The following is a 26,594-nucleotide window of genomic DNA, read 5'->3' on the forward strand; positions in this document are numbered from 1 at the left end:
AACTAAACTAAACTAAAGAAATAAAATATTTAATATCAAACTAAATGAAAGGGAAAATTTATAATAAAATAAACCAATTAAATTAATTTATGCGTGTTCTATTGTTTTTCCTTTTTAACACATTGAAATTATTTTATAAAGCAAAACTAAGCTTAACAATTTGAAAGCTTCTTAATTTTGTAAAAGAAGTTTAAAACTCTATTGTTATTTTGTATAGAAACTAATTTGTTGGCCTATATTCTTTCTCACCTCCAAATAATGACTTTAGTTTAGAAAAACATAAAATATGCAAGACAATAGTTTCCATGCGGGGGGGACACTCTAAAACTATGTAGATTTTTGTTATTTTTCTAAAAAAAACAAAAACAAACAAAAACAAAACTATGTCAAAATGCAAAACAGTGACTGTGTTATTAAAGCTGTTAGACACTAGTAGTAGTAGTAGTTGTTGTTGGTTCTTGTCTCGTCTTGCAAAGAAGTGTTTGTTTGCTATTTGTTTGTTCTTCACTCTTGGCTAATTGTTGTGACCTCATAATCTAGTCAACTATGCAGCAGCAAAATGAAGTTTTTGTTTTTGTTTTTGTTTCTCTTTCACAAACATCTTACTTTAACTACTACTACTACTGTGTGTGGCTGGTTACCTTATGTTTCTTAATAACTCTTTAGCTAGAGATGAGCTTAACTTAATTGTTTTTTGTAAACTGTTCTTTAATGTTTAGTTTATTTTTTTAAAGTATTTAAATATAATTAAGTAGTTTAGAATAATTGAAAAATAACAACAACAACAGCTTAAAGCTACAATTTAAAAGCTTTGTTTTCCCCTCATTAGCATAAAGAAATTTTCCACATAAATTATTTAAACATTAAAGTCAAAACTTTTAAAATTTAACATTTTTAGCAATTTTTTTGCAAAAGTTACCTACTTTTCTACTACTTTTTGAAAATATATTAAAAATTAGCCAAATATCATTAAAACTATTGCAAAAACGCGTAAAAACATAAAAACTTAAAAACTACTTTTTTAAAATTGTCTAAAAGTTCATGAAATCTCTTTATATATTGTTCAAATAAACTCAATTTGCATTATAAACTAAAAAGTTTAATATTTGCTACTTTTTTAAAAAAGTACTTTTCTACTACTTTTTGAAATTTGTCTAAAAGTTCAGGAAATCTCTTTATATATTGTTCAAATAAACTCAATTTGCATTTTAAACTAAAATTTTGAATATTTGCTACTTTTTTAAAAAAGTACTTTTCTACTACTTTTTTAAAATTGTCAAAAAGTTCATGATAATCCCTTACATATAGTTAAACTAAACTAAATTTGCATTATAAACTAAAAATTTGAAATATTAGCTACTTTTTTAAAAAAGTACTTTTCTACTACTTTTTTTTAAAAAGGCTAAAATTTGCTAAAAATATTATAGCTATGTACAAAGGTATTTAAAAAGGAAAATTGTATATATTTAGGTAATTTTTACTACTTTTTAAAAAAGTACTTTTCTACTACTTTTTTTAAAAATTACTAAAATTTCCTTAGAATGTTATAGTTATCTATTGAAGTGTTTCAAAAGGAATATTCTATATATTTTGCTTATTTTTGCTACTTATTAAAAAAGTACTTTTCTACTACTTTTTTAAAAAATTGCTTAAAATTGTCTAAAAATGTAATAGTTATGTGTAAAAGTATTTGAAAATAAAAAATATAGTAAATTTGGCTGATTTTTGCTACTTTTAAAAAAAAAGTACTTTTTTATCACTTTTTAAAAAAATAAATTTTTACTGCTTTTTAAAAAAGTACTTTTCTACTACTTTTTTTTTAAATTGCATAAAATTGTCTAAAAGTGTTATTGATATCTATTAAAGTGTTTTAAAAAGACAATTCTATATATTGGCTTATTTTTGCTACGTTTGAAAAAAGTACTTTTCTGCTACTTTTTTAAAAAATTGCTTAAAATTGTCTAAAAATGTTATAGTTCTGTATAAAAGTGTTTAAAAAAGATAATTATATATCTTGTTGTAATTTTTGCTACTTTTTTAAAAAGTACTTTTCTACTACTTTTTTTAAATTGCATAAAATTGTCTAAAAGTGTTATAGATATCTATTAAAGTGTTTTAAAAAGACCATCCTATATAATTGGCTTATTTTTGCTACTATTTTAAAAAAGTACTTTTCTACTACTTTTTTTAAAAAAGGCTAAAATTTGCTAAAAATGTTATAGTTATGTATAAAAGTGTTTAAAAAGGAAAGTTGTATATATTTAGGTAATTTTTACTACTTTTTAAAAAAGTACTTTTCTACTACTTTTTTAAAAAAATGCTTAAAATTGTCTAAAAATATGATAAATATGTATTAAAATGTTTTGAAAATACAATTCTATATATTTTGTTTTTTTTGCTACTTTTTTAAAAAGTACTTTTCTACTACTTTTTTTAAATTGCTTAAAATTATCTAAAAAATTTATAATTATGTATAAAAGTGTTTAAAAAGGAATGTTGTATATATTTAGGTAATTTTTACTACTTTTTAAAAAGTACTTTTCTACTACTTTTTTTTGAAAAACCTAAAAAACATGCAAAATTTTGCTTTTTCTATCATTATAATTAAACTTCTGCTTGTTTTAATAATCAACTAACTACCTTATAGCCATTTTGCACGCATTATCTGTTTGAGGGCGGCTGTGTAGGCTTTGCGATATTATCCAATATTCATTCAAGTGTAAATATACATATTTACACTTTCGCTTTTTACTTTGTGCATGTAATATTTTAAGTAATTAAAATAAACAAAATGTTTAGTTTATTATTATGAAAATGTAGCAAATATTTTTCATTCACACTTACAGGTTAATGAACTTAAATATGAAAATGTATAAAAATGTGTTTAAATGTTTTAGAAACTTTAATATTAAACGATTACAGGGTTAAAACACATTCAAAACGTTATTGATTGTAACTAAAGTTAAAAATTCTTTTCACTTTCATTTTAATAACAATAACAAAGTTTTTTATTAAATTTTTAACTAAAATATGTTTAATTAAAGAAATATTTCTTTTCTATTGATTGATTTTTTCAACAATTAAACAATAACTTTAATTTTCCCTTTTTTTTTTCTTTAAGAAACTTTGTTTTTCTTTTTTTTTTTAATAAACATTTTAGCATCACAATGGTCTGTTTAAAAGTTGACACAATGGGTTGAAATTAAAAGAAAAAAATGCTTGGGAATTTTTATTTAACAATGACAAAAACAAACAAATGATTGATTAAAAGCATCAACAAGTTATAAAAATATAAATTTTCAAAATGTACATTTCTACTACTTTTTTTCTAATATCATAAAAGTAAAATCTTAACAGTTTTTTAATATAAATTAATTAAAAACATAAAACTATAAAATTTGATATTTTTTGTACAGTTTCAAAAAAGTACTTTTCTACTACTTTTTTTACAAAACATTAAAAATTGCTTAAATTACATTAAAACTAGTTCTTTATGTTTAAAAACTTAAAAAATCAAATTTTGGTCAATTTTTAAAAAAAAGTACTTTTTTTACTACTTTTTTACAAAACATAAAAATTGCTTAAATTACATTAAAACTAGTTCTTTATGCTTAAAAATTTTAAAAATCCAATTTTGTAAAACTACAAAATTTGGTGTTTTTTCAAAAAAGTACTTTTCTACTACTTTTTTTTACAAAACATAAAAATTGCTTAAAATACATTAAATCTAATTCTTTATGCTTAAAAACTTAAAAAATTAAATTTTGTGCAATTTAAAAAAAAGTACTTTTCTACTACTTTTTGCAAATTCAATAAAAAAAAGTAGTAAAAATTAAAAAATCTTCACAAATTCTTCACATAAAAGTAAAGTATTTAAGAAAATTCATAAAAATTTAGAATTTTTAAAACTCTTTTAAAAAAGTACTCTTCTACTACTTTTTGAAAATTTTTCTAAAATTGTACTAAAAATGATACAATTTTGTATAATTTGTTAATACAAATAGATTAAAAACAAAAATCATAAAATTTTTATCATTTTTACTACTTTTTGAAAAAAGTACTTTTCTACTACTTTTTATAAATTTCATAAAAAAAGTAGTAAATATAAAAAAATTTAATTCAGTTTTTTAAAACAAATGTATTATAATTAAAAACTGCAATATATTATTGTAATTTTTGTTACTTTTTAAAAAAAGTACTTTTTTTACTACTTTTCTACTTTACTACTACAAGTTTCCTAAAAAAGAAAAATTAAATTTTTTATAAAATTATTCTGCAAAAGTGTTTTATAAACAAAATTTATACAATTTTTTTACATCTTTGCCACTTTTTTTCAAAAAGTACTTTTCTACTACTTTTTGCAAAATTTTCTAAAAATGTATTAAAAATTAAGAATTTTAACAAAGTTTTTTTTAATAAAATTAATTATAAACCGTAAACTATATAATTTCGTTATATTTGGTACTTTTTTAAAAAAAAAGTACTTTTTTACTACTATTTACAAATTTCATAAAAACGTAGTAAAAATAAAGAATTTTAATATAGTTTCTTATTACAAACGTATTATAATTAAAAAAATTAATATTTAAAGTTTTTTGCTACTATTTTTGAAAAAGTACTTTTCTACTACTTTTTGAAATTTACATAAAAAGGTAGTAAACATGAAAAATTTGTATATAGTTAAACAGCTTAAATGTTTTTAATCAAAATTCATAAATTTTTTCACATTATAGCTACTTTTTTCAAAAAGTACTTTTCTACTACTTTTTGCAAATTTTTCTAAAAATGTATTAAAACTGAAGAATTTTGACAAAGTTTTTTAATTAAAATTAATTATAAACGAAAAACGATATAATTTTGTATCTTTTTAACCTCTTTTTTAAAAAAGTACTTTTCTACTACTTTTTAAAATTTACATAAAAATATAAGAAAAATTTAAATTTTTTGTTTAGTTTTTAAATAAAAGTTGTTTATAATAAAACATTACATAATTTTTGAAATTTTTACTACTTTTTGAAAAAGTACTTTTCTACTACTTTTTTTTAATTGTATAAAAGTTGATGAAATATTAAAAATTTTAATAAAGTTTATATAACTTCACTAATATCAATACAAAATTGTACAATTTTGTATATTTGAACACTTTTTAAAAAAGTACTTTTCTACTACTTTTTTTAAAATTGTGTAAAAGTTGGATAAAATATGAAGAATTTCAATATAGTTTATATGAATTGAATAATGTTAATAAAAAATTGTGAAATTTTGTTTATTTGAGCACTTTTTTGAAAAAGTACTTTTCTACTACTTTTTTAAACTTTCCTAAATTAAAGTAAAAAGTAAATTTTTTTGCTGTAGTTTTTTAAAAAATATCACTTATAACCAATAATTAGAAATTTTTGCAATTTTTTGCTACTTTTTTAAAAAAGTACTTTTCTACTACTTTTTTTAAAATTTTCTTAAATTAAAAAAAAAAAATAAAATTTCGCTGTAGTTTGTTAAAAAAAAAAAATCAATTATAAACAATAATTATAAGTTTTAGAAAGTTTTTGCTACTTTCTTAAAAAAAAGTACTTTTTACTACTACTTTTTTTAAATTTTCTTAAAATTTAGAAAATATAATTTTTTTTTTGCTGTAGTTTTGTAAAAAAAAATCATTTATAACTAATAATTAGAAATTTTTGCAATTTTTTGCTACATTTTGAAAAAAGTACTTTTCTACTACTTTTTTTAAATTTTCCTAAATTGAAGTAAAAAGTAAAATTTTCGCTGTAGTTTCTTAAAATAAAACATTTTTAAACAATAATAAGAATTTTTGTATTTTTTCTTTTTACTTTTTTTAAAAAAGTACTTTTCTACTACTTTTTTAAAATTTTCTTAAAATTAAATAAAAATTAAAATTTTTGTTGTAGTTTGTTAAAATAAATCATTTATAACCAATATTTATAGATTTTTGCAATTTTTTGCTACTTTTTAAAAAAAGTACTTTTCTACTACTTTTTTAAATATTCCTAAAATTTAGAAAAAATTTAAATTTTTGATGTAGTTTCTTGAAAAAAAAAATCATTTATAAGCAATAATTAGAAAAATTTTGTTATTTTTTACTACTTTTTGGAAAAAGTACTTTTCTACTATTTAAAATTAAATTTTGTGCAATTTAAAAAAAAAGTACTTTTCTACTACTTTTTGCAAATTCAATAAAAAAAAGTAGTAAAAATTAAAAAATCTTCACAAATTCTTCACATAAAAGTAAAGTATTTAAGAAAATTCATAAAAATTTAGAATTTTTAAAACTTTTTTAAAAAAGTACTTTTCTACTACTTTTTGAAAATTTTTCTAAAATTGTACTAAAAATGATACAATTTTGTATAATTTGTTAATACAAATAGATTAAAAACAAAAATCATAAAATTTTTATCATTTTTACTACTTTTTGAAAAAAGTACTTTTCTACTACTTTTTATAAATTTCATAAAAAAAGTAGTAAATATAAAAAAATTTAATTCAGTTTTTTAAAACAAATGTATTATAATTAAAAACTGCAATATATTATTGTAATTTTTGTTACTTTTTAAAAAAAGTACTTTTTTTACTACTTTTCTACTTTACTACTACAAGTTTCCTAAAAAAGAAAAATTAAATTTTTTATAAAATTATTCTGCAAAAGTGTTTTATAAACAAAATTTATACAATTTTTTTACATCTTTGCCACTTTTTTTCAAAAAGTACTTTTCTACTACTTTTTGCAAAATTTTCTAAAAATGTATTAAAAATTAAGAATTTTAACAAAGTTTTTTTTAATAAAATTAATTATAAACCGTAAACTATATAATTTCGTTATATTTGGTACTTTTTAAAAAAAAAGTACTTTTTTACTACTATTTACAAATTTCATAAAAACGTAGTAAAAATAAAGAATTTTAATATAGTTTCTTATTACAAACGTATTATAATTAAAAAAATTAATATTTAAGTTTTTTGCTACTATTTTTGAAAAAGTACTTTTCTACTACTTTTTGAAATTTACATAAAAAGGTAGTAAACATGAAAAATTTGTATATAGTTAAACAGCTTAAATGTTTTTTAATCAAAATTCATAAATTTTTTCACATTATAGCTACTTTTTTCAAAAAGTACTTTTCTACTACTTTTTGCAAATTTTTCTAAAAATGTATTAAAACTGAAGAATTTTGACAAAGTTTTTTAATTAATTAATTAATAAAACGAAAAAACGAAAAACGATAAAATTTTGTATCTTTTTAACCTCTTTTTTAAAAAAAGTACTTTTCTACTACTTTTTAAAATTTACATAAAAATATAAGAAAAATGTAAATTTTTTGTTTAGTTTTTAAATAAAAGTTGTTTATAATCAAAAGTTACATAATTTTTGAAATTTTTACTACTTTTTGAAAAAGTACTTTTCTACTACTTTTTTTTAATTGTATAAAAGTTGATGAAATATTAAAAATTTTAATAAAGTTTATATAAATTGACTAATATCAATACAAAATTGTACAATTTTGTATATTTGAGCACTTTTTTGAAAAAGTACTTTTCTACTACTTTTTTTTAAAATTGTGTAAAAGTTAGGTAAAATATGAAGAATTTCAATACAGTTTATATGAATTGACTAATGTTAATAAAAAATTGTGAAATTTTGTTTATTTGAGCACTTTTTTGAAAAAGTACTTTTCAACTACTTTTTTAAATTTTCCTAAATTAAAGTAAAAAGTAAATTTTTTTGCTGTAGTTTTTTAAAAAATATCAATTATAACCAATAATTAGAAATTTTTGCAATTTTTTGCTACTTTTTTAAAAAAGTACTTTTCTACTACTTTTTTTAAATTTTCTTAAAATTAAATAAAAATTAAAATTTTTGTTGTAGTTTGTTAAAATAAATCATTTATAACCAATATTTATAGATTTTTGCAATTTTTTGCTACTTTTTAAAAAAAGTACTTTTCTACTACTTTTTTAAAATTTTTATAAATTAAAGTAAAAAATAAAGTTTTTGCTTTAGTTTATTAAAAAAACATTTATAACCAATAATTAGAAATTTTTTTTGTAATTTTTTGCTACATTTTGAAAAAAGTACTTTTCTACTACTTTTTTTAAATTTTTCTAAATTAAAGTAAAAAGTAAAATATTCGCTGTAGTTTCTTAAAATAAAACATTTTTAAACAATAATAAGAATTTTTGTATTTTTTCTTTTTACTTTTTTAAAAAAGTACTTTTCTACTACTTTTTTAAAATTTTCTTAAAATTAAATAAAAATTAAAATTTTTGCTGTAGTTTGTTAAAATAAATCATTTATAACTAATATTTATAGATTTTTGCAATTTTTTGCTACTTTTTAAAAAAAAGTACTTTTCTACTACTTTTTTAAATATTCCTAAAATTTAGAAAAAATTTAAATTTTTGATGTAGTTTCTTGAAAAAAAAAATCATTTATAAGCAATAATTAGAAAAATTTTGTTATTTTTTACTACTTTTTGAAAAAAGTACTTTTCTACTACTTTTTTTAAATTTTCCTAAATTGAAGTAAAAAGTAAAGTTTTCGCTTTAGTTTCTTAAAAAAATCATTTATAAGCAATAATTATAGATTTTTTTTAATTTTTTGCTACTTTTTGAAAAAAGTACTTTTCTACTACTTTTTTTAAATTTTCCTAAATTGAAGTGAAAAGTAAAGTTTTTGTTTTAGTTTCTTAAAAAAAAAACATTTATAAGCAATAATTAGAAAATGTTTGTTATTTTTTACTACTTTTTTAAAAAAGTACTTTTCTACTACTTTTTTTTAAATTTTCCTAAATTGAAGTAAAAAGTAAAATTTTCACTGTAGTTTGTTAAAAAAAAAATCATTTATAAACAATAATTAGAAATTTTGGTGATATTTTGCTACTTTTTTAAAAAAGTACTTTTCTACTACTTTTTTAAAATTGTATAAAAATGTATGAAATCTCTTTAAATTTGTTTAAAATAAACTTAGCTATGATTTTTATAAATTTTTACTACTTTTTGAAAAAAGTACTTTTTTACTACTTTTTTTAAAATTGTATAAAAATGTATGAGATCTCTTTAAATTTGTTTAAAATGAACTTAGCTATCATTTTTTTAAATTTTTACTACTTTTTGAAAAAAGTACTTTTTTACTACTTTTTTAAAAAATTAATTTTTTTACTACTTTTTGCTATTTTCTTAAAATACAATAAAATCTGTATAAAATATGTAATATATTTATATTAAATTACCTCATACATATTAGTTTACCATCCTTTTTAGTTGTTTATATTTAGTAACAACAAAAACAAATTGCAAAAAATATAAAACTGTAAATAATACTATATAATAATATAAAAAAGTAGTGTTGATGTCAAGTTCAATGTTTTGCTAACATAATACTGTTTTTTTTTGTACTTTTTTTTTCTTTCTCTTGTTTGCTCTTTTTTTACCATGAAAACTAAAGTTACAAAAGTTGATTGCTATTACATACAAACATATGTATGTGTGTATTAACATATATGGTGTATATGTGACAATGAATAGTTTATAATTTATTATTACGCGTGGTATACATTATTACCACACATCATTAAGATTGTTCGGTGAAATATCCATAAGACCTCCCCCTCACAAAAAAAAAACCTAAGCTGCGTGTGTTTTTTATCTTTATCTTGTTTCATAGCAATCAAAATCTGAGAAATTTATACAGAAATCTTATTAATGATAAAAAAAGGGTTTTATGTGAATTTTTCTCACTATAGATTGTTTTTACGATGTAATTGTTAATCATGTCTGTGTACTGTTTGTGGCAAAAACAAAGAAGATTCATATTATTTTATTGTTGTTATAATTTTAGCAAAAAAAAAAAAAAAACATAATAAAACATTTAACTTTTATAAACATATTTCCGTCATAACTATGAATTGTTATTAAATGTTTGACAAATAAGTTATGATGTTATACATTAAAACGGAAGTTGTTAATAAGAAATATGTTTGAAAATCAAATAAGTTATTAACAACTTAATAATTGTTAATTAAAATTACTTTTTTTAAAAAAGAAATTCCATGAAAAATTGTATTAGTTCTACAACTAGTTTTAAAACACATGATTTTAGCCAGAAACTCGTTCTAGTTTCGTTCTTCGGAACGCTTCTACAAGTAGTTCTTTTAACAATGATTATACCCTACACCACTTTAGTGGGGAGGATATATTGGGTTTGTGCTGATGTTTGTAACGCATAATAATATTGGTCTTATACCCACTCAATCGGCTCAGAATCATTTTTTGAATTATCTTCAAAATTGCGATCTGTAGTTTGATTACAAGGTTTGCATGGAGGGACGGACAGACTAGCTATGTCCGTCTGTCCATGCAAACTTTGTAATCAAACTACAGATCGCAATTTTGAAGATAATTCAATGAAATTTGGTACATGACATTCTATTGCCTCAGGGACGAACCCTATTGAAAATGCTTAACATCGGTCCATTATTTCACCTGGCCTCTATACACCTGTACCCCCGAATAGAGCTTGTAAACCTTGTAATCAAACTACAGATCACAATTTTGGAGATGATGCAATGAAATTTGGCACATGATCTTTTATGGTACTGTAGGCGAAGCCTATTGAAAATATTTAACATCGGTCCCTTATTTCACCTAGGCCCCATACAACTGAACCCCCCAATAGAGCTTGTAAACCTTGTAATCAAACTACAGATCACAATTTTGGAGATAATTCAATGAAATTTGCCACATGATCATTTATGGTACCACATAGACGAAGCCTATTGAAAATAGTTAACATAGGTCCATTATTTCACCTAGCCCCTATACAACATTACTCCCCAATAGAGCTTGTAAACATTGTAATCAAACTACAGATCACAATTTTGGAGATAATTCAATGAAATCTGGCACACAATCTTTTATGGTACTGTAGACGAAGCCTATTGAAAATAGTTAACATCGGTCCATTTTATTTCATCTTGGCCCCATACAACTGAACCCGGCTTTAAAGTTCATAATTACGATTAATATATTTCTTTTTCTAAAGAAAATTTCTTTATAACTGTTTTTTTCTCTAGAACATTGCTAGTATAACAGTTTGTTTTTAAAAAAATTTCAGTATAACAGTTTTTTTCTGTAACAAATTTTACACATAAAAGTTTTTTCTACAAATACTTCATGTATAACAGTTTTTCTAATAAAAAACTTTTTGTATAACAGTTTTTCCAAAAAAAAAAACTTTCAGTATAACAGTTTTTTCTATAGAAAACTATCACTTCGAGTTTTTCTGTAGAAAATGCTGATCATTTTCTACACTTATTTCTAAAGAAAATTATCTGTATAACAGTTTTTCTGTAGAAAATGATCAGTATAACAGTTATTTCTATAGAAAAATTCAAATATAACAATTTATTCTATAAAAAATACTTTGTATAACAGTTTTCCACAAATTTTTTTTAAATAACGGATTTTTTTATAATAAATCATAAATATAACAGTTTTTTACATAAAAATTGTTTGTACAACAGTTTTTTTTTTTAAGAAAATTGTTTATATAACAGTTTTTTTTTAGAAAATAGTTTGTACAACACTTTTTCCTTTAAAAAATTATAAGTATAGTTGTTTTTTCTAAGGAGAAGTCTTTGTATAACACTTTTTTAAAGAAAATTTTCTGTACAACAGTTTTTAAATTAGAGAATTATAAGTATAACAGTTTTTTCTATAAATAATATAATTATTACTGTTTTTCTAGAGACAAATTTCTGTATAACAGTTTTTAAAATAGTGAATTATAAGTATAACAGTTTTTCCAATATAAAATCTAAGTATAACAGTTCGTATAACAGTGTTTAAAATAGAAAATTACAAGTAAAACAGTTTTTCCTATAAAAATTTAAAGTATAACAGTTTTTGTAAAGGAAATTTTCTGTACAACAGTTTTTAAAATAGAGAATTATAAGTATAACAGTTTTTCCAATATAGAATCTAAGTATAACAGTTTGTATAACAGTTTTTAAAATAGAAAATTACAAGTATAACAGTTTTTAAAATAGAGAAAAATAAGTATTTGCTATAAGAAATATAAGTATAACAGTTTTTAAAATAGAAAATTACAAGTATAAGAGTTTATTCCTATAAAAATTCAAAGTATAACAGTTTTTGTAAAGAAATTTTCTGTATAACAGTTTTTGTATTGAATATTTTTTGTATAACAGTTTTTGAAATAGAGAATAATAAGTATAACAGTTTTTCCTATAAAAATTATAAGTATAACAGTTTGTATAATGGTTTTTAAAATAGAAAATTACAAGTATAACAGTTTTTCCTATAAAAATTTAAAGTATAAAAGTTTTCGAAATAGAGAATTAAAAGTATAACAGTTTTTGAAATAGAGAATAATAAGTATTACAGTTTTTCATATAAAAATTTAAAGTATAACAGTTTTTGTAAAAAATATAAGTATAACAGTCTGTTTTTCTGAAGAAAATCTTCTGTATAACAATTTTTAAAATAAAGAATTATAAATATAACACTTTTTCCTTATTATTAATTATAATTATAACAGTTTTAAATAGAAAACATAGAAAATCATTTAAAAACATTTACTTTTCCTAGTTTTACTCGAGTTTTAAAATTAACGAATAATGAAGATTCTGTCAGTATTCTAAGTTTATGTCTTAAGTCTTTTTTGTTTACCTTTTCTATCAAGCAGCAACAACAACACATGTTAATATAATGTTTCCATTTCATAAAGTTTCCATTGCCTGTAAAAGTTTATGTCTTAAGTCTTTTTTGTTTACTTTTTTTTCTTTACTCTATCGTTAAGTCACAACATCATGCTTGCTTATGTATTAAGTCTATTGTTGTTGTTTTCCTTTTTTACTACAAGAGAAAGAGGATGCCATATTAAAGTTTGTTTCTTAAGTCATGTTTGTTTACCTTTTGATTAAGGGGTAATTTTTTATAGAATTTGAATTAAAAATGTAAAAATTTAATAGAAATTATTAAATAAAATACAAAATTAACTAAAAATGTAATAAATTAATATAAATTATTAAATAAATACCAAATAAATAAGCATTTGATAAAAAAAAATCCGTAAATTTTTTTTTTCTTTTTTTAGAAATTTTAATAAAATTAACTTTATTTTTAACTTATCTTTTTGCAGGTCATGCCCGCCTTACACACCCATTCCAAACCTTTAGAAGAGGGTTGGTCTAAACACAATGAAGATGATTTAATAGAGAAAACCTATACCGCTACCTTTCCTGCTTTCAAGTTTCCCGATCGTGAACGTTTGCATGTTAGCTGTGGGGTGCAATTATGTAAAGGACATTGTCCAAATGTAAGTACATAGTGCAATTGCACAATGAATATGAAAATACAACATAAATTATTAAGAAATTAACAATTGTTTGCATAAAAAGAAAATGCATTATCATGTTGTTTGCAACAATGAAAAAAAAAAAACAGATGTTACACACGTTATTTTAATGTAAACATTTGTATTTTGTAATCGATTCGAAATAAATGATATTGCAAGTGTTTCTTCTTTAAAAAAATAAAGAAATCAGCAAAGCGTTAATTAGTTTAAATGAAATAAAACACATTTATTTGGCCAAATAAAATAATCATAAAGTTAATGCTCTTAAATTAACTGAAGCATTTAGTTGATTAATTAGTTGAAAGAAAAAAATTAAATTAAAAAATGCGTTAGAAAAGGTTTAAAAACATGTAATATCTAAAAGTATAAGAGTTTTTTTTATAGAATATAAGAACTTGCAGTAGAAAACTCTTTATATAACAGTTTTTTCTAAAAAAAGTTACTATAGACTATTTCTTTCTATAGAAACTCTTCAATATAACATTTTTGTAAAGAAAATTTTCTATATAACAGTTTTCTAAAGAAAATTTTCTGTGTAACAGTTTTTTCTAAAGAAAATTTCCTGTATAACACTTTTTTAAAGAAAATTTTCTAATAAAATATTCCATAGAACATACAAAATTATATGTATAACAGTTTTTAAATAAAGAATTTTCGGTAGACAATAGTTTTTGTAAAAAAAAAATGTTCTGTATAACAGTTTTATTCAATAGAAAAATATCAGTATTAGAGCTTTTCTAAAGAAATTTTTCTGTATAATAGTTTATTCTATAGAAAAATATCAGTATTAGAGTTTTTCTAAAAGAAATTTTCTATATAACAGTTTATTCTACAGAAAAATATCAGTATTACAGTTTTTCTAAAGTAAATTATCTGTATAACAGTTTATTCTATAGAAAAATATCACTATTTATTTATTTCTAAGGGAAATTTTCTGTATAACAGTTTATTCTATAGAATAATATAACTATTTCTATATTTCTAAGGGAAATTTTCTGTATAACAGTTTAGTCTATAGAAAAGTATTTGCTATAGAGTATTTCTAAAGTAAATTTTCTGTATAACAGTTTATTCTATAGAAAAGTATCTGCATTAGAGTTTTTCTAAAGGAAATTTTTTGTATAACAGTTTATTCTATAGAAAAGTATCTTCATTAGAGTTTTTCTAAAGGAAATTTTCTGTATAACAGTTTATTCTATAGAAAAGTATCACAATTACAATATATATTAAAGTTTTTTAAGAAAATTTTCTGTATAACAGTTTATTCTATAGAAAAATATCACTATTACAGTTTATCTGAAGGAAATTTTCTGTATAACAGTTTAGTCTATACAAAAATATATGTATTAGAGTTTTTTTAAAGAAAATTTTCTGTATAACAGTTTATTCTATAGAAAAGTATCTGCATTAGAGTATTTCTTAAGTAAATTTTCTGTATAACAGTTTATTCTATATAAAAATATCACTATTACAATATTTCTAAAGGAAATTTTCTGTATAACAGTTTATTCAATAGAAAAATATCAGTATTACAGTTTTTCTAAAGAAAATTTTCTATATAACAGTTTATTCTACAGAAAAATATCAGTATAAGAGTGTCCCTCAAGAAAATTTTCTGTAAAACAGTTTTTTTTTTAAAGAAATTTTTCCAAATAACAGTTTTTTCTATAGAAAACTATAAGTATAACAGTTATTAACATCAGTATATAAGTTCTTCTCAAGAAATTTTCTGTATAACAGTTTTTTCCATAAAAATTCAATTTTCAAAAGAAAATGTTATATTTTATGATAAAAACTTTTAGTATAACAACTTTTTCTATAGAAAATTTCCATTATAACATTATATTTAATACAATATATATCTGTATAACAGTTTCTGTATACAAAGTTTCAGTATAACAGTTTTTTTAGAAAATTATTTTTGGCGCCGCTTTTGTAAACAATTTTTCTTGTATAATAGTTTTTTCTCTAAAAAAATTATCTGTATAACAGTTTTTCTACAGAAAATTTTCTATATTACAGTTTTTCTATAGAAAAATATTAGTATAACAGTGTATTTTTTAAAAAATTTGTAATAGAAAAGTTTTTCAAAAGAAAATTTTCTATTTTATGACAAAAACTTTTAGTATAACAGCTTTTTCTTTAGAAAATTTCAATTATAACAGTAATTTCAATATAATATATATCAGTATAACAGTTTTTATAAAAAAAAGTTTTAGTATAACAGTTTTTTTTTAAATTATTTGTAGCGTTGCTTTTGTAAAGAACTGTTCTTGTATAATAGTGTCTGTATAACATTTTTTCTAAAGAAAATTTTCGGTATAACAGTTTTTCTAAAGAAAATTATTAGTATAACTGTCAATTTATTATAAAATTGTCAATATAACAGTTTTTCAAAACAAAATTTACTATTTTATTTTAAAAAGTTTTAGTATAAATGTTTTTTCTATAGAAAATTTCTATTATAACAGTATTTTGAATATAATATATACTAGTATAACAGTTTTTATAAAAAAAGTTTAAATATAAAAGTTTTTTTTGTAAAATTTTCAGTAGAACCATTTTTTTAAAGAATTTTTCTTGTATAATAGTTTTTTCTCTAAAAAAAATCATCTGTATAACAGTTTTTTCTGAAGAAATTTTTCTAGAAAAACTATTTTTTCTATAAAAAAAATTATCAGTTTCTCATAGAGAATACTTTCTGTATAACAGTTTTTCTTAAAAACAACTGATGTTACTGATTTTATATAAAATATTATTTTTAACAAGTTTAACAAATTTTTTCATAAAAAAACTTTTCTTTCTAACAGTTTTCTATAGAAATTTTGTGTATAACACTTTTTCTAGAGAAAATTTTCTAAGTGTTGCTCTTCCTTAATCTTTTTTTTTATAACTTTATACTATTCCATTCATGTTAAAGTTTCTTTTAACATTTTCATATTTTGTTCTCTTAGTTTTTTCCTATAAAAAACACAAAATCGTGTCTTAAATCTTTGTTTTTTTTTTACATTTCTCAATTGTAAATCTGTCTTTTTTGTGTCTTTAATATTATTTACAAACATATGTAAGTTTATGTCTTAAGTCTTTTTTGTTTACATTTTTCAGCTGACAGTCTATCGTGTTTTCCTTCATTTTCATTACTTATTCTATTGCTATTGATAAGGATGCCATATTAATGTTTCATTCTCATGTCATTTCTAACGGGTTTTTTTGTTTAACTTTTTTTACAGATATTAGTGTGTTTTCATTGTTTTGCTTTTTTTATTAGGAAAAATTCCTTAAAATCATTATTTAATTATTGTTTTTTTTTATTAAATTATAATTTTTTATTACAATTACTTCCAGATAAATTGCCGCACCAGTGAAAAACTAGTGTTAAGCTCTGAAAAACACTTGGCACGCATTGAAGTGTTTAATTCGTTAGCAGTGACGGCGCCACAAATTGAAGTAGATCGTTTACGTTATGATCGACGTCATAATATGACAGGTATTGTTAAATAAAATGTTAATTTAATAAAATAATTATTTTTTTTCCTTTTTTGTTTTAATTAGTAGAAGAATATCCGCCTTATGTGAGGCCCCTGGTAAATGATGGTACTTTATGTTTATCGGTATCCAAATTGGCTTTATCATTTTGTATATTAGGTTTAATATTTCTTGTGGCTGTTATAGTGGCTGTTACTTCATTAATAAGATCACGACGAAGAACTTCTTCATCTAGTGGTCAGCATAGTTGTGGTACTATTTCCACGAATAGTGCCCGTTTACATCGAACGGAAATGTGCAATTCTATGTTTTCTTCAAGGTAGCCTAGAAATTTATATTATTTATTAATAAATATAAATAATTTTCTTAATTATTCTTACAGCAGCGAATCGGCCCAATCGGCAGCACGTTTTGGTAGTAAATTTTTAATACCCTATTATCCCAATACTTTACCCTATGGTAGAGTTTATTAACTTTAAGTAAATTTAAGTTTAATTTAATATAATTAACAAAATTTATAAGAATTTTTCTTAAAAATCCTAAAAAAAGTTACTTTTCTTTAAAAATTTTAAGAAGATTTGAATTTTTTACAAAAATTTTGCAGAATTTTTAATAAAATTTAATGACATTAAGTTCTTTTACAAAGAAAATGATTTTTCTTAAAAATTTATTTAAAAATTTCAATTTTGTTTGAAAATTTTAAATTTTATTTGAAAATTTTAATTTTTTTTGGAAAATTTTAAATTTTATTAAAAAATTTTAAAATTTTTATTTAAATTTATTAAATTTTAAAGAAAAGTAGCATTTTAATAGGTATTAAACCTCCCCCCACAAAAAACACTTCTTTTGTATGTTTTTAAGACTGATTTTTCTATATACTCATTTAATATTTTAGTTTTTACTTTAATTTTTATTTTTACACTTAATTTTTTTTTTTTTTTATTTTCTTAAAAAAACAAACTGAAAGAATTTTGAAAACATTTTATCAATTAAGTTTAAAAAACTTCTTAAGGTGTTCTTAAGTAAAATGTATTTCAATTTTCTTTCAAAAACATTTAAATTAAGTTTGAAATTTAAAAAAAAATTGCTATTTAAATATAAGTTTTCAAGGATTTTTTATAAAAATTATAACACAGGATAACACCCTTAGCTATTAAAACAAATTTAAATGATTTTATTAAAAAAAATCTAAATAATTTTACACAAAATCAAGCAGCTCTTACAAAAAATCCTTTACAAACACAGTTTTAAACACCAAAAAAAGTTTAACAACAAAAATTTTTTACTCTAAACTCTTTAAACCGTTTGAAAACCTTTCAAAACAAACGATTTAAACCCAAAAAGTTGTAATTTATTACAACGATTACACGATTTTTTACACTTATCTAAGCAGCATATTAACACCTTAATTTTAATGAAAACCTGGACTTAAATTAAGCTTATTATCCCTTTTTAAAGATTTTCTTTAATTGTTAAATGGTTTTTTAACAAAAAACAAGCAAAATCTATTCGAAATTTCTTAAAATTCTTCAAATTACTTAAAATTTTCTAAAATTCAACTTCTGTTATCATTTCACCTTAACAAACACATGTTAAACCTATTGGCAACACTCATTCCTCAATGACAGTTACACAAGAAGACAACGGTTAAAAAACAAAGCTGCCAATAGTTAATAAAAAGGAAAAAACGCTTAATCTTTATTTAACAGAATATTTAAATGTTTTGTTATAAATTTGGAAATTTTCAAGAAAAATAGCTTTAAAAACAATTCCAAAACATTTTGTTTTCCATCTAGCTGGTGTTTATATCTAAAATTTCTAATTTTTTATAAAAATTTATTTAATTTTTCATTTTCTTTAGCATTTAAGTACATATTTTTATAACCTTTAAGGTTTCTAAAGCTTATTGTTAATAATTTAAGTTATTTTAAATTAAAATTGTTTAGAAAAAACCAAATATTGTAAATTTTCTTAAAAAGTATAAAATTTTTATATAAAATTTTATCTGAAAAGAAAATTTCAATTGATAATAATAATTTTAAAGAATATTTCGCTTATAAAGCGGAAATATTTAACAAAACAGGTGTTGGTCTTAGTTAATAAGTTTGTATTATTTATTTATATATAATATAAAACTAATAAAGAAATGTTTTTATTAAATATCAATCAATGAAAAGAAAAGTTTAATTTTTAGAAAAACTAAACATTCAAAAGGTAAGTTGATAGGTGTGTTTCCATAGGTTTCTAAGGTTCATTGCTAGATATTTTCTTTAACGAAATCTGAAATTTTGATTAAAATATAGACCTTAGGGCTGATTCCATGTTCATTTTTGTACATTCCATCATTAAATTTCCTCTACATTTGGGGATTCTTGTCTTGACTATTAAAACCACTTTTGGCTAGCCTAGACAACAACCTCACAAATTAGCAAAATCTTAATGTAAAATGAAATTTCATGGGATATTTGGTTCAAAATTTGTGTTCAAAAATTTTTAGGAAATATTGGACCTAGCTCAATTCTAAAACCATTTTTGGATTCAGCACATATTCTAGTCTTAAATGACAAATTTTTATTGACCTCGGCCTAAAGACCCCGAAATAATACTACAAATTGTTCAAAGTAAAAAAATTTCGGGAATTTTGATGAAATATTGGTCCTAGGTCCATTCTGACTTCATTTTCGGATTCAGCATGCGATTTTACCAGAAAGCAAAGTTTCCAGCCAGATTCGGCCAGTAGTTTCCAAGTTTGAAGCAAACAAAAAATAAATTTCAAAATTTGGGTCCAACATTTATGAAAATTTCGATTTTTTTATTTTTCCTTCCAACTCGGAAACTACTGGACGAATCTGGCTGGAAACTATGCTTTGTGGTAAAATCGCATGCTGAATCCGAAAATGAAGTCAGAATGGACCTAGGACCAATATTTCATCGAAATTCCCGAAATTTTTCTTTAACATTTTGTATTGTTATGATTCTGAACCATGACAGAACTAAAACTGAACTAAAAGTGAGGAAAATTGAACTAAAACTGAAATAGATTGGAACTAAAAGTGAAGTAGAATTGGTTCTGAATAAAAGACTTAAAAATTTTGGTTTATTTGTATCTTTATTTCAGATTATTGTTATTATCTTAAGTATACCTCTATTTATTTATATTTATACGAAATTTAAAAAGGATGGTGATGATCCCACTCTCCTTCATTAGCCACAATGATAACTAGTCCAGGCTTTAAAGAACCAAGAAGGTGATTCCGAGAGGATTCGTTGTACCGAAAGCTGCCTGTAATTGAAAACAAAAAAGGATTTTATCTTGCCGAAACCCGGGATTGAACCGGGGACCTTTAGATCTTCAGTCTAACGCTCTCCCAACTGAGCTATTTCGGCACATGTGAGTCCATACACAGGTTAACAACCAGACTAAGCGTGTTTGGAACCAAACTAGGAATAATACTCCTACAACAACAAGAAAAGTTAACAGGTTATAGAAAGAGGGATGGATTTCTTTTAAGATTTCAAGGCCTACTTACTTGGTTCCGGCAAAACCCTTTGAACTTGTTTATAGTAAATAAAAGTAGCACAAAGTCTTGAGAAAATTTCCATCAAAATCGATAAATAAATAAAAAAGTTTGAAACAAAATTGTCTGGAATTATAAAAAAATCAATAAAAGACGTTAAAAGGAAATTATTAAAAAAGTTAATCATTTGCCGAAACCCGGGATTGAACCGGGGACCTTTAGATCTTCAGTCTAACGCTCTCCCAACTGAGCTATTTCGGCTTATATCTCCTCTGCTGCTAATAACCTCTAAAAGCTATTAGTTCACTCTATTGAAACATATGTTATATAAATGTTTTGTTTTAAGGTGAATGCAATGCAAATGGTGGATTTTGTTTGACATTTAACATAAACAAATGTTGCCAATTGTTATAGATTAAAAGAGAATAAAAGCACTTAAACAAAAATTACAATAATTTAAGAGTTTTTCAAGGAATTTTTAGAAAAATTTTAAATATTAATAAAACAAATTAATAAAATAATTAATTTTGCTGCAACAATTAGTAATTTAAAGGTAAAATTATTAAAATAATATAAAAATCTTGGCTAAATTGTATTTTTGTTTAAAAAATAAGAAAACTATTAATAATTTATTGTGTTTTTTTCAGCAGAATTTGATTTTTATCTGCTGAATTTGTAAATACTTAAAGAAATTTGTATAAATGAACTGTTACATAACATTTCATATAAAAAACTTTAGCTGAATTTAGTTAAAACTTAGCTGAATTTGATTTGAAGCTAGATTATTCTTAAAAATTTGTTAAATTTGTTAATTACTTAGCTGAATATAAAAATTTTGCAGCTGAATTGCTAGTTAATAATAAAATATAACAATTTTTGAAAGAAAATTAAAAATTTATTATAAAATCTTAGCTGAATTGCTTTAAAACTAAGCTGAATTTGAAATTTACTTAAAAAAAGTTACAAAATATTAAAATTTCTTAAAATTTTTGTAGCTGAATGGAAAATTTTAACAGCTGAATTAGTAAAATAAGTAAAATTAAAGAAAATTTTTATAAATAATTGGTTTAATAACTTTTAATATAAAAAAACTTTAGCTAAATTTAGTTTAACTCTAGCTGAATAAGTTTTTAAGTTAATTTTCATTAAAATATTAAAAAGATTCTATAAAATTTTCTTAAAAATTCTGCAGAAAATTTCTAAATTTTGTGTTTTTTTAATAATTTGTTTTTTTTTCAATTAACATTTATTTATTTTATTAATTTATAATAAGACTTAAAATTATAACAAACATGGGCTGAAGAATATGTATATATTTATTTTTTTATAAGACATAGCAGTTGTTTATTCGTTTATTTTTTTAAATAAAGTTATATTACAATAATTTGTTTACTTAGTTAATGGAATTTTTTTTGAAAAATAAAGCGAATTGTAAAAAATTTCAAATAAATACTGTTTTAAAGTGTCTTTTAAGAAAAAAACTTTCAAAAAAAAAAATAAACAATTACAAATGAAAACAAACAAAAATTTTAAAGAAAAAACAAAACAAACTTTTTTCAATTAATATTATTATTGTTGTTGTTGTTGCTAATATAAGACTAAGAACGTCTTTATTATAAGGTTTTCTTTTTAATTTTTAATGTTCTTAGAAAAGAACATCATCATCACCCTCATCCAAAATGTTGGATACCTCACGTACATCAATGCCTTGTTTTAAAAGATCAGCCTTCTTGGCTTCGGACTTTTGACGTGCCTCACGTTTCTTATCTTGAATCTTCTTTAGACGATAGAATTCTTCACGTTCCAATTCATCCAATTCGGAGATAATGTAAGCCAAAGTACGATCAATACGGGGAATGATAACTGGAATTTGAAATGAAAATGAGGAAAATCATTAAAAATAAATGATCTTTTTAAAAACTCACCATGTTCAATGGCGTTGACTCTTCTGTTGGTAATCTTAATGACCTCATCCAAGGTAACAAAAGATGTTTGCAAAGAAGCCAACTCTACCAAAAGTTTGACAGCACTTTGATAATTCTTCTTCAATTTAGCCAATTGTTGACCACCACGAGCCAAACCGGCCAATTCATAGGTATCAGAACCATCCTGATACGATTCGAATACAGGCAGGGTAACACCAGCTACGTTATCTTTCTTGGTACGTATCTTAATTTGAGCCTTGGTGACATTTTGCAAAACAACTTGATTGAAATCGCCAGTTGTGAATTTAGCTTCAGCCAAGGAAAAGGCAGCCTCTTTCATAATTTCGCCCATAAGAGTTTTGGTCTAAAAACGATAAAAAACATTAATCATGGGACCCATACTAAAACAACAACAACAAAAGTAAGCCTCCCTCCCTCCCCCACTACTTTATCAATACACACACAAAATTTTCATTAATAACTCCAACTTACCTCAATAATTTTACCCAAAATCATACGGAAACGCATTTGCAAGGCATCAGCTTTTTTCTTTAACAAACCATGACCTTTTTGGGCACCAGCCAGACGACCCTTCATTAACATTTGAGCACTGCATCATAAAACAATTAAAAAATCATGTTTTTTCCATTACTAACACTTTCTTTGGGGAAATTTTCCTATCCCTACAAAAAACTTACCCTCTGGAGGGGAAAATTGGTAATCTATCCTTGCCCGACATTTTCTTTTAGTTGTTTTTTAGAAATTTCCTTAAAAAATATTTTTTTTGCTTGAAAAATTTCCTTTTTTTCTTTTACACGCAAAAAATTTGGCTGCGTACGAAAGAAAATCTCTAAAATGTACAGGGTCAGCTGACAATTGTCTTGTGACAAGTGTCAAATACCATTATTGACAATTGCTATTTGGCCTAGAGTTGTATTTTTTGGTAGTTTTTTTGTAGAGTAGGTGTAATTAACAGTATTGAAAGAGAATTAACTTTAAAATTAAAAAATTATAAAATATTTAAATGAATTATTATATTATTAAAAATTTACATGAAAATAAATAGACTATAGACTAGACTACAGACTAGACTATAGACTAGACTATAGACTAGACTATAGACTAGACTTTAGACTAGACTATAGACTAGACTATAGATTAGACTATCGACTAGACCATAGACTAGATTATAGACTAGACTATAGACTAGACTATAGACTAGACTATAGACTAGACTAAAGACTAGACTATAGACTAGACTATAGACTAAACTATAGACTAGACTATTCACTAGACTATAGACTAGACTATAGACTAGACTATAGACTAGACTATAGACTAGACTATAGACTAGACTATAGACTAGACTATAGACTAAACTATAGACTAGACTATAGACTAGACTATAGACTAGACTATAGCCTAGACTATAGACTAGACTATAGACTATACTATAGACTAGACTATAGACTAGATTATAGACTAGATTATAGACTAGACTATAGACTAGACTATAGACTAGACTATAGACTAGACTATAGATTAGACTATAGACTAGACTATAGACTAGACTATAGACTAGACTAAAGACTAGACTATACACTAGACTAAAGACTAGACTATACACTAGACCATAGACTAGACTGGAGACTAGATTATAGACTAGACTATAGACTAGACTATAGACTAGACTATAGACTAGACTATAGACTAGACTATAGACTAGACTATAGACTAGACTATAGACTAGACTGTAGACTTGACTATATACTAGACTATAGACTAGACTATAGACTAGACTATAGACTAGACTATAGACTAGACTATAGACTAGAATATAGACTAGACTATAGACTAGACTATAGACTAGACTATAGACTAGACTATAGACTAGACTATAGACTAGACTATAGACTAGACTATAGACTAGACTATAGACTAGACTATAGACTAGACTATAGACTAGACTATAGACTAGACTATAGACTAGACTATAGACTAGACTATAGACTAGACTATAGATTAGACTATAGACTAGACTATAGACTAGACTATAGACTAGACTATAGACTAGACTATAGACTAGACTATAGACTAGACTATAGACTAGACTATAGACTAGACTATAGACTAGACTATAGACTAGACTATAGACTAGACTATAGACTAGACTATAGACTAGACTATAGACTAGACTATAGACTAGACTATAGACTAGACTATAGACTAGACTATAGACTAGACTATAGACTAGACTATAGACTAGACTATAGACTAGACTATAGACTAGACTATAGACTAGACTATAGACTAGACTTTAGACTAGACTATAGACTAAACTATAGACTAGAATATAGACTAGACTATAGACTAGACTGGAGGCTAGACTATAGACTAGACTGGAGGCTAGACTATAGACTAGACTATAGACTAGACTATAGACTAGACTATAGACTAGACTATAGACTAGACTATAGACTAGACTATAGACTAGACTATAGACTAGTCTATAGTCTAGTCTATATACACTATAGACTACACTATAGACTACATTATAGACTACACTACAGACTAGACTATAGAATACACTATAGACTGGATTATAGACTAGACTACAGACTACACTACAGTATAGACTATAGACTAGACTATAGATATGTGTTTGTTAAAATATTTACATAAAAATATATAGACGTCTAGTTTAATAAATTGACATTAAAATACGATCTAAAAATGAATAAAAGAAAATTTATATACAGAATAAAAATAAAAACATTTTAATAAAGACAAAATTATTAAATTACAACTCAGTAATAATGAAAAAAATAACAACAGGGATGCTGTATGTATAACTGTTAAGGATTTGTGGAAGAGAGAGAGAGAATGATATATAGATATGTATATACAGATACCTCGAGTAAAGAGTCTGTCTAACAGTAAATTTATATATTTAGGTTAATAAACACACAAATATTAATAGAGTTTACTCACAGACGGACATCTACAGAAGAAAAGCCGTTAACGGACATCAGAGAAGGAAAATTGAAATTTTTGAAATAATGCTAACAGACTGGAGAGTAAACTATATTAAGACCGGGCTAAAGACATAACTTTCATTAGACGGTAGACTAGATTATAACTAGACTATAGACTGGTTAGTATGTAAAATGGTGCTTAAAATAACACTGTTTAATTTTCTATCCCTGTCTGTTATAGAGTGAGAGTGAATAAGGAGAACATATGTAGAGTGTATACAGGATTAAAATGGGTTGTTTTTATTTCGATTTATGCTGTTTAAAAGGAGGCTTGTTTTTTTAAATATATATAGACAATTATTATGTATAAAGAATTTTATTAAATACCTACTATATGTATATAAAAAATGTATATAAAAAATACTTTATTTACTTTTTTTATATGAAAGCAACAGTTGTCTTTAGCAGGTCATGATGTATTGTGCTGGAAATGGAATAAAAAAAATGTATTAAAATTGAAAGGGAAATGACTTTTAAACAAGCTGTCAATTTATGCTTAACTTTTTAGCTTTTTCCTTTTTTTATTAACCGTTTAGATAAAGAAATCAAGGTTAAAGGTTAAATTGAAAATTATTTAAAAAAATCAAAAATGTTTTCATAAATTTCTGTTTTTTTAATTAAAATTTGTTTAATTAATTTATTGTTTTATTGAAAATTTTAATAAAATCGTTGAAATCTATATATTTTTTTTTAATGTTTTAAAAGTAGGTTAACTACTTTTTTTCAAATTAAACCATTTAACAACAATGTAAAACACTTGAGCACTTTACAAAACCATTTTGAAATATGAAAAGTTTTTTTTTTTTTTTTTTTTTTTTTGATGGAATTAAGCATATCCTGTTCTTTTTGCCTCTTGCACTTCCCCCTCCTCCTAGACCCCATTAAATTATAATAAAGGAGTTTTTGTTGCTGCAGCTGTTAAAATTCCTACAACAGCCTTTAACAAAAACAATAGAAAATTGAAAATTCAACTAGAGAGTAGAACAACGACAACAACAACAACAAAAATCACTTTATCAAATTCTCACAATACCCATAATAATAACTAACTGCCCCAGCCCCCCACCATCTCTGCATTAAAGCACAAACACACTTAGTCACTGTTATAGTACTCAGTCAGGCTGTCGACAAGTCAAATTTTAAAAATTCCTGCTAGAAAATTTATAACAAAAAGTAAATTTAAGCAAAAATATTGAAAAAAAAAATATCTTTTTCAAATTTCTTAAATTTTTATTAT

General features: G+C 22.8%; 2 protein-coding genes and 2 non-coding genes across 9 annotated transcripts in view; 1 reads left to right on the plus strand and 3 right to left on the minus strand.

Moving 5' to 3' along the window:
* Window positions 1-17,440, plus strand: part of LOC111674923 — a 38,046-nt gene extending 20,606 nt beyond the window's left edge. For 2 of the 6 annotated variants that reach the window (XM_046946740.1, XM_046946739.1), the window contains 4 exons: window positions 13,178-13,354; window positions 16,739-16,880; window positions 16,946-17,198; window positions 17,262-17,439. In XM_046946740.1, coding sequence (XP_046802696.1) covers window positions 13,178-13,354; window positions 16,739-16,880; window positions 16,946-17,198; window positions 17,262-17,352 — 663 coding nt within the window. In that variant the 3' untranslated portion in view covers window positions 17,353-17,439. Of the gene's footprint in view, window positions 1-13,177; window positions 13,355-16,738; window positions 16,881-16,945; window positions 17,199-17,261 lie in introns of those variants that run through there. The other 4 variants (XM_046946741.1, XM_046946742.1, XM_046946743.1 and 1 more) reach the window with 4 other exon arrangements.
* A 2,753-nt stretch (window positions 17,441-20,193) lies between these two features.
* Window positions 20,194-20,266, minus strand: Trnaf-gaa. Its single transcript has one exon. It is a non-coding gene; the product is annotated as a tRNA-Phe (tRNA).
* Window positions 20,267-20,585: 319 nt separating this feature from the next.
* Window positions 20,586-20,658, minus strand: Trnaf-gaa. Its single transcript has one exon. It is a non-coding gene; the product is annotated as a tRNA-Phe (tRNA).
* Window positions 20,659-22,023: 1,365 nt separating this feature from the next.
* On the minus strand, window positions 22,024-23,205 carry LOC111684337 (V-type proton ATPase subunit D 1). The gene is made up of 4 exons (XM_023446486.2): window positions 23,021-23,205; window positions 22,815-22,932; window positions 22,323-22,686; window positions 22,024-22,260 (listed from the first exon to the last, which is right to left on the minus strand). Exons 1-4 carry the CDS (start codon window positions 23,059-23,061, stop codon window positions 22,043-22,045), a joined length of 741 nt encoding a protein of 246 aa, XP_023302254.1. The 5' UTR covers window positions 23,062-23,205; the 3' UTR covers window positions 22,024-22,042.
* Between the last annotated feature and the right edge of the window lie 3,389 nt (window positions 23,206-26,594).

The sequence above is a fragment of the Lucilia cuprina genome, chromosome 3 (genome assembly GCF_022045245.1).
Source record: "Lucilia cuprina isolate Lc7/37 chromosome 3, ASM2204524v1, whole genome shotgun sequence".
NCBI classification, from domain to species: Eukaryota; Metazoa; Arthropoda; class Insecta; order Diptera; family Calliphoridae; genus Lucilia; species Lucilia cuprina.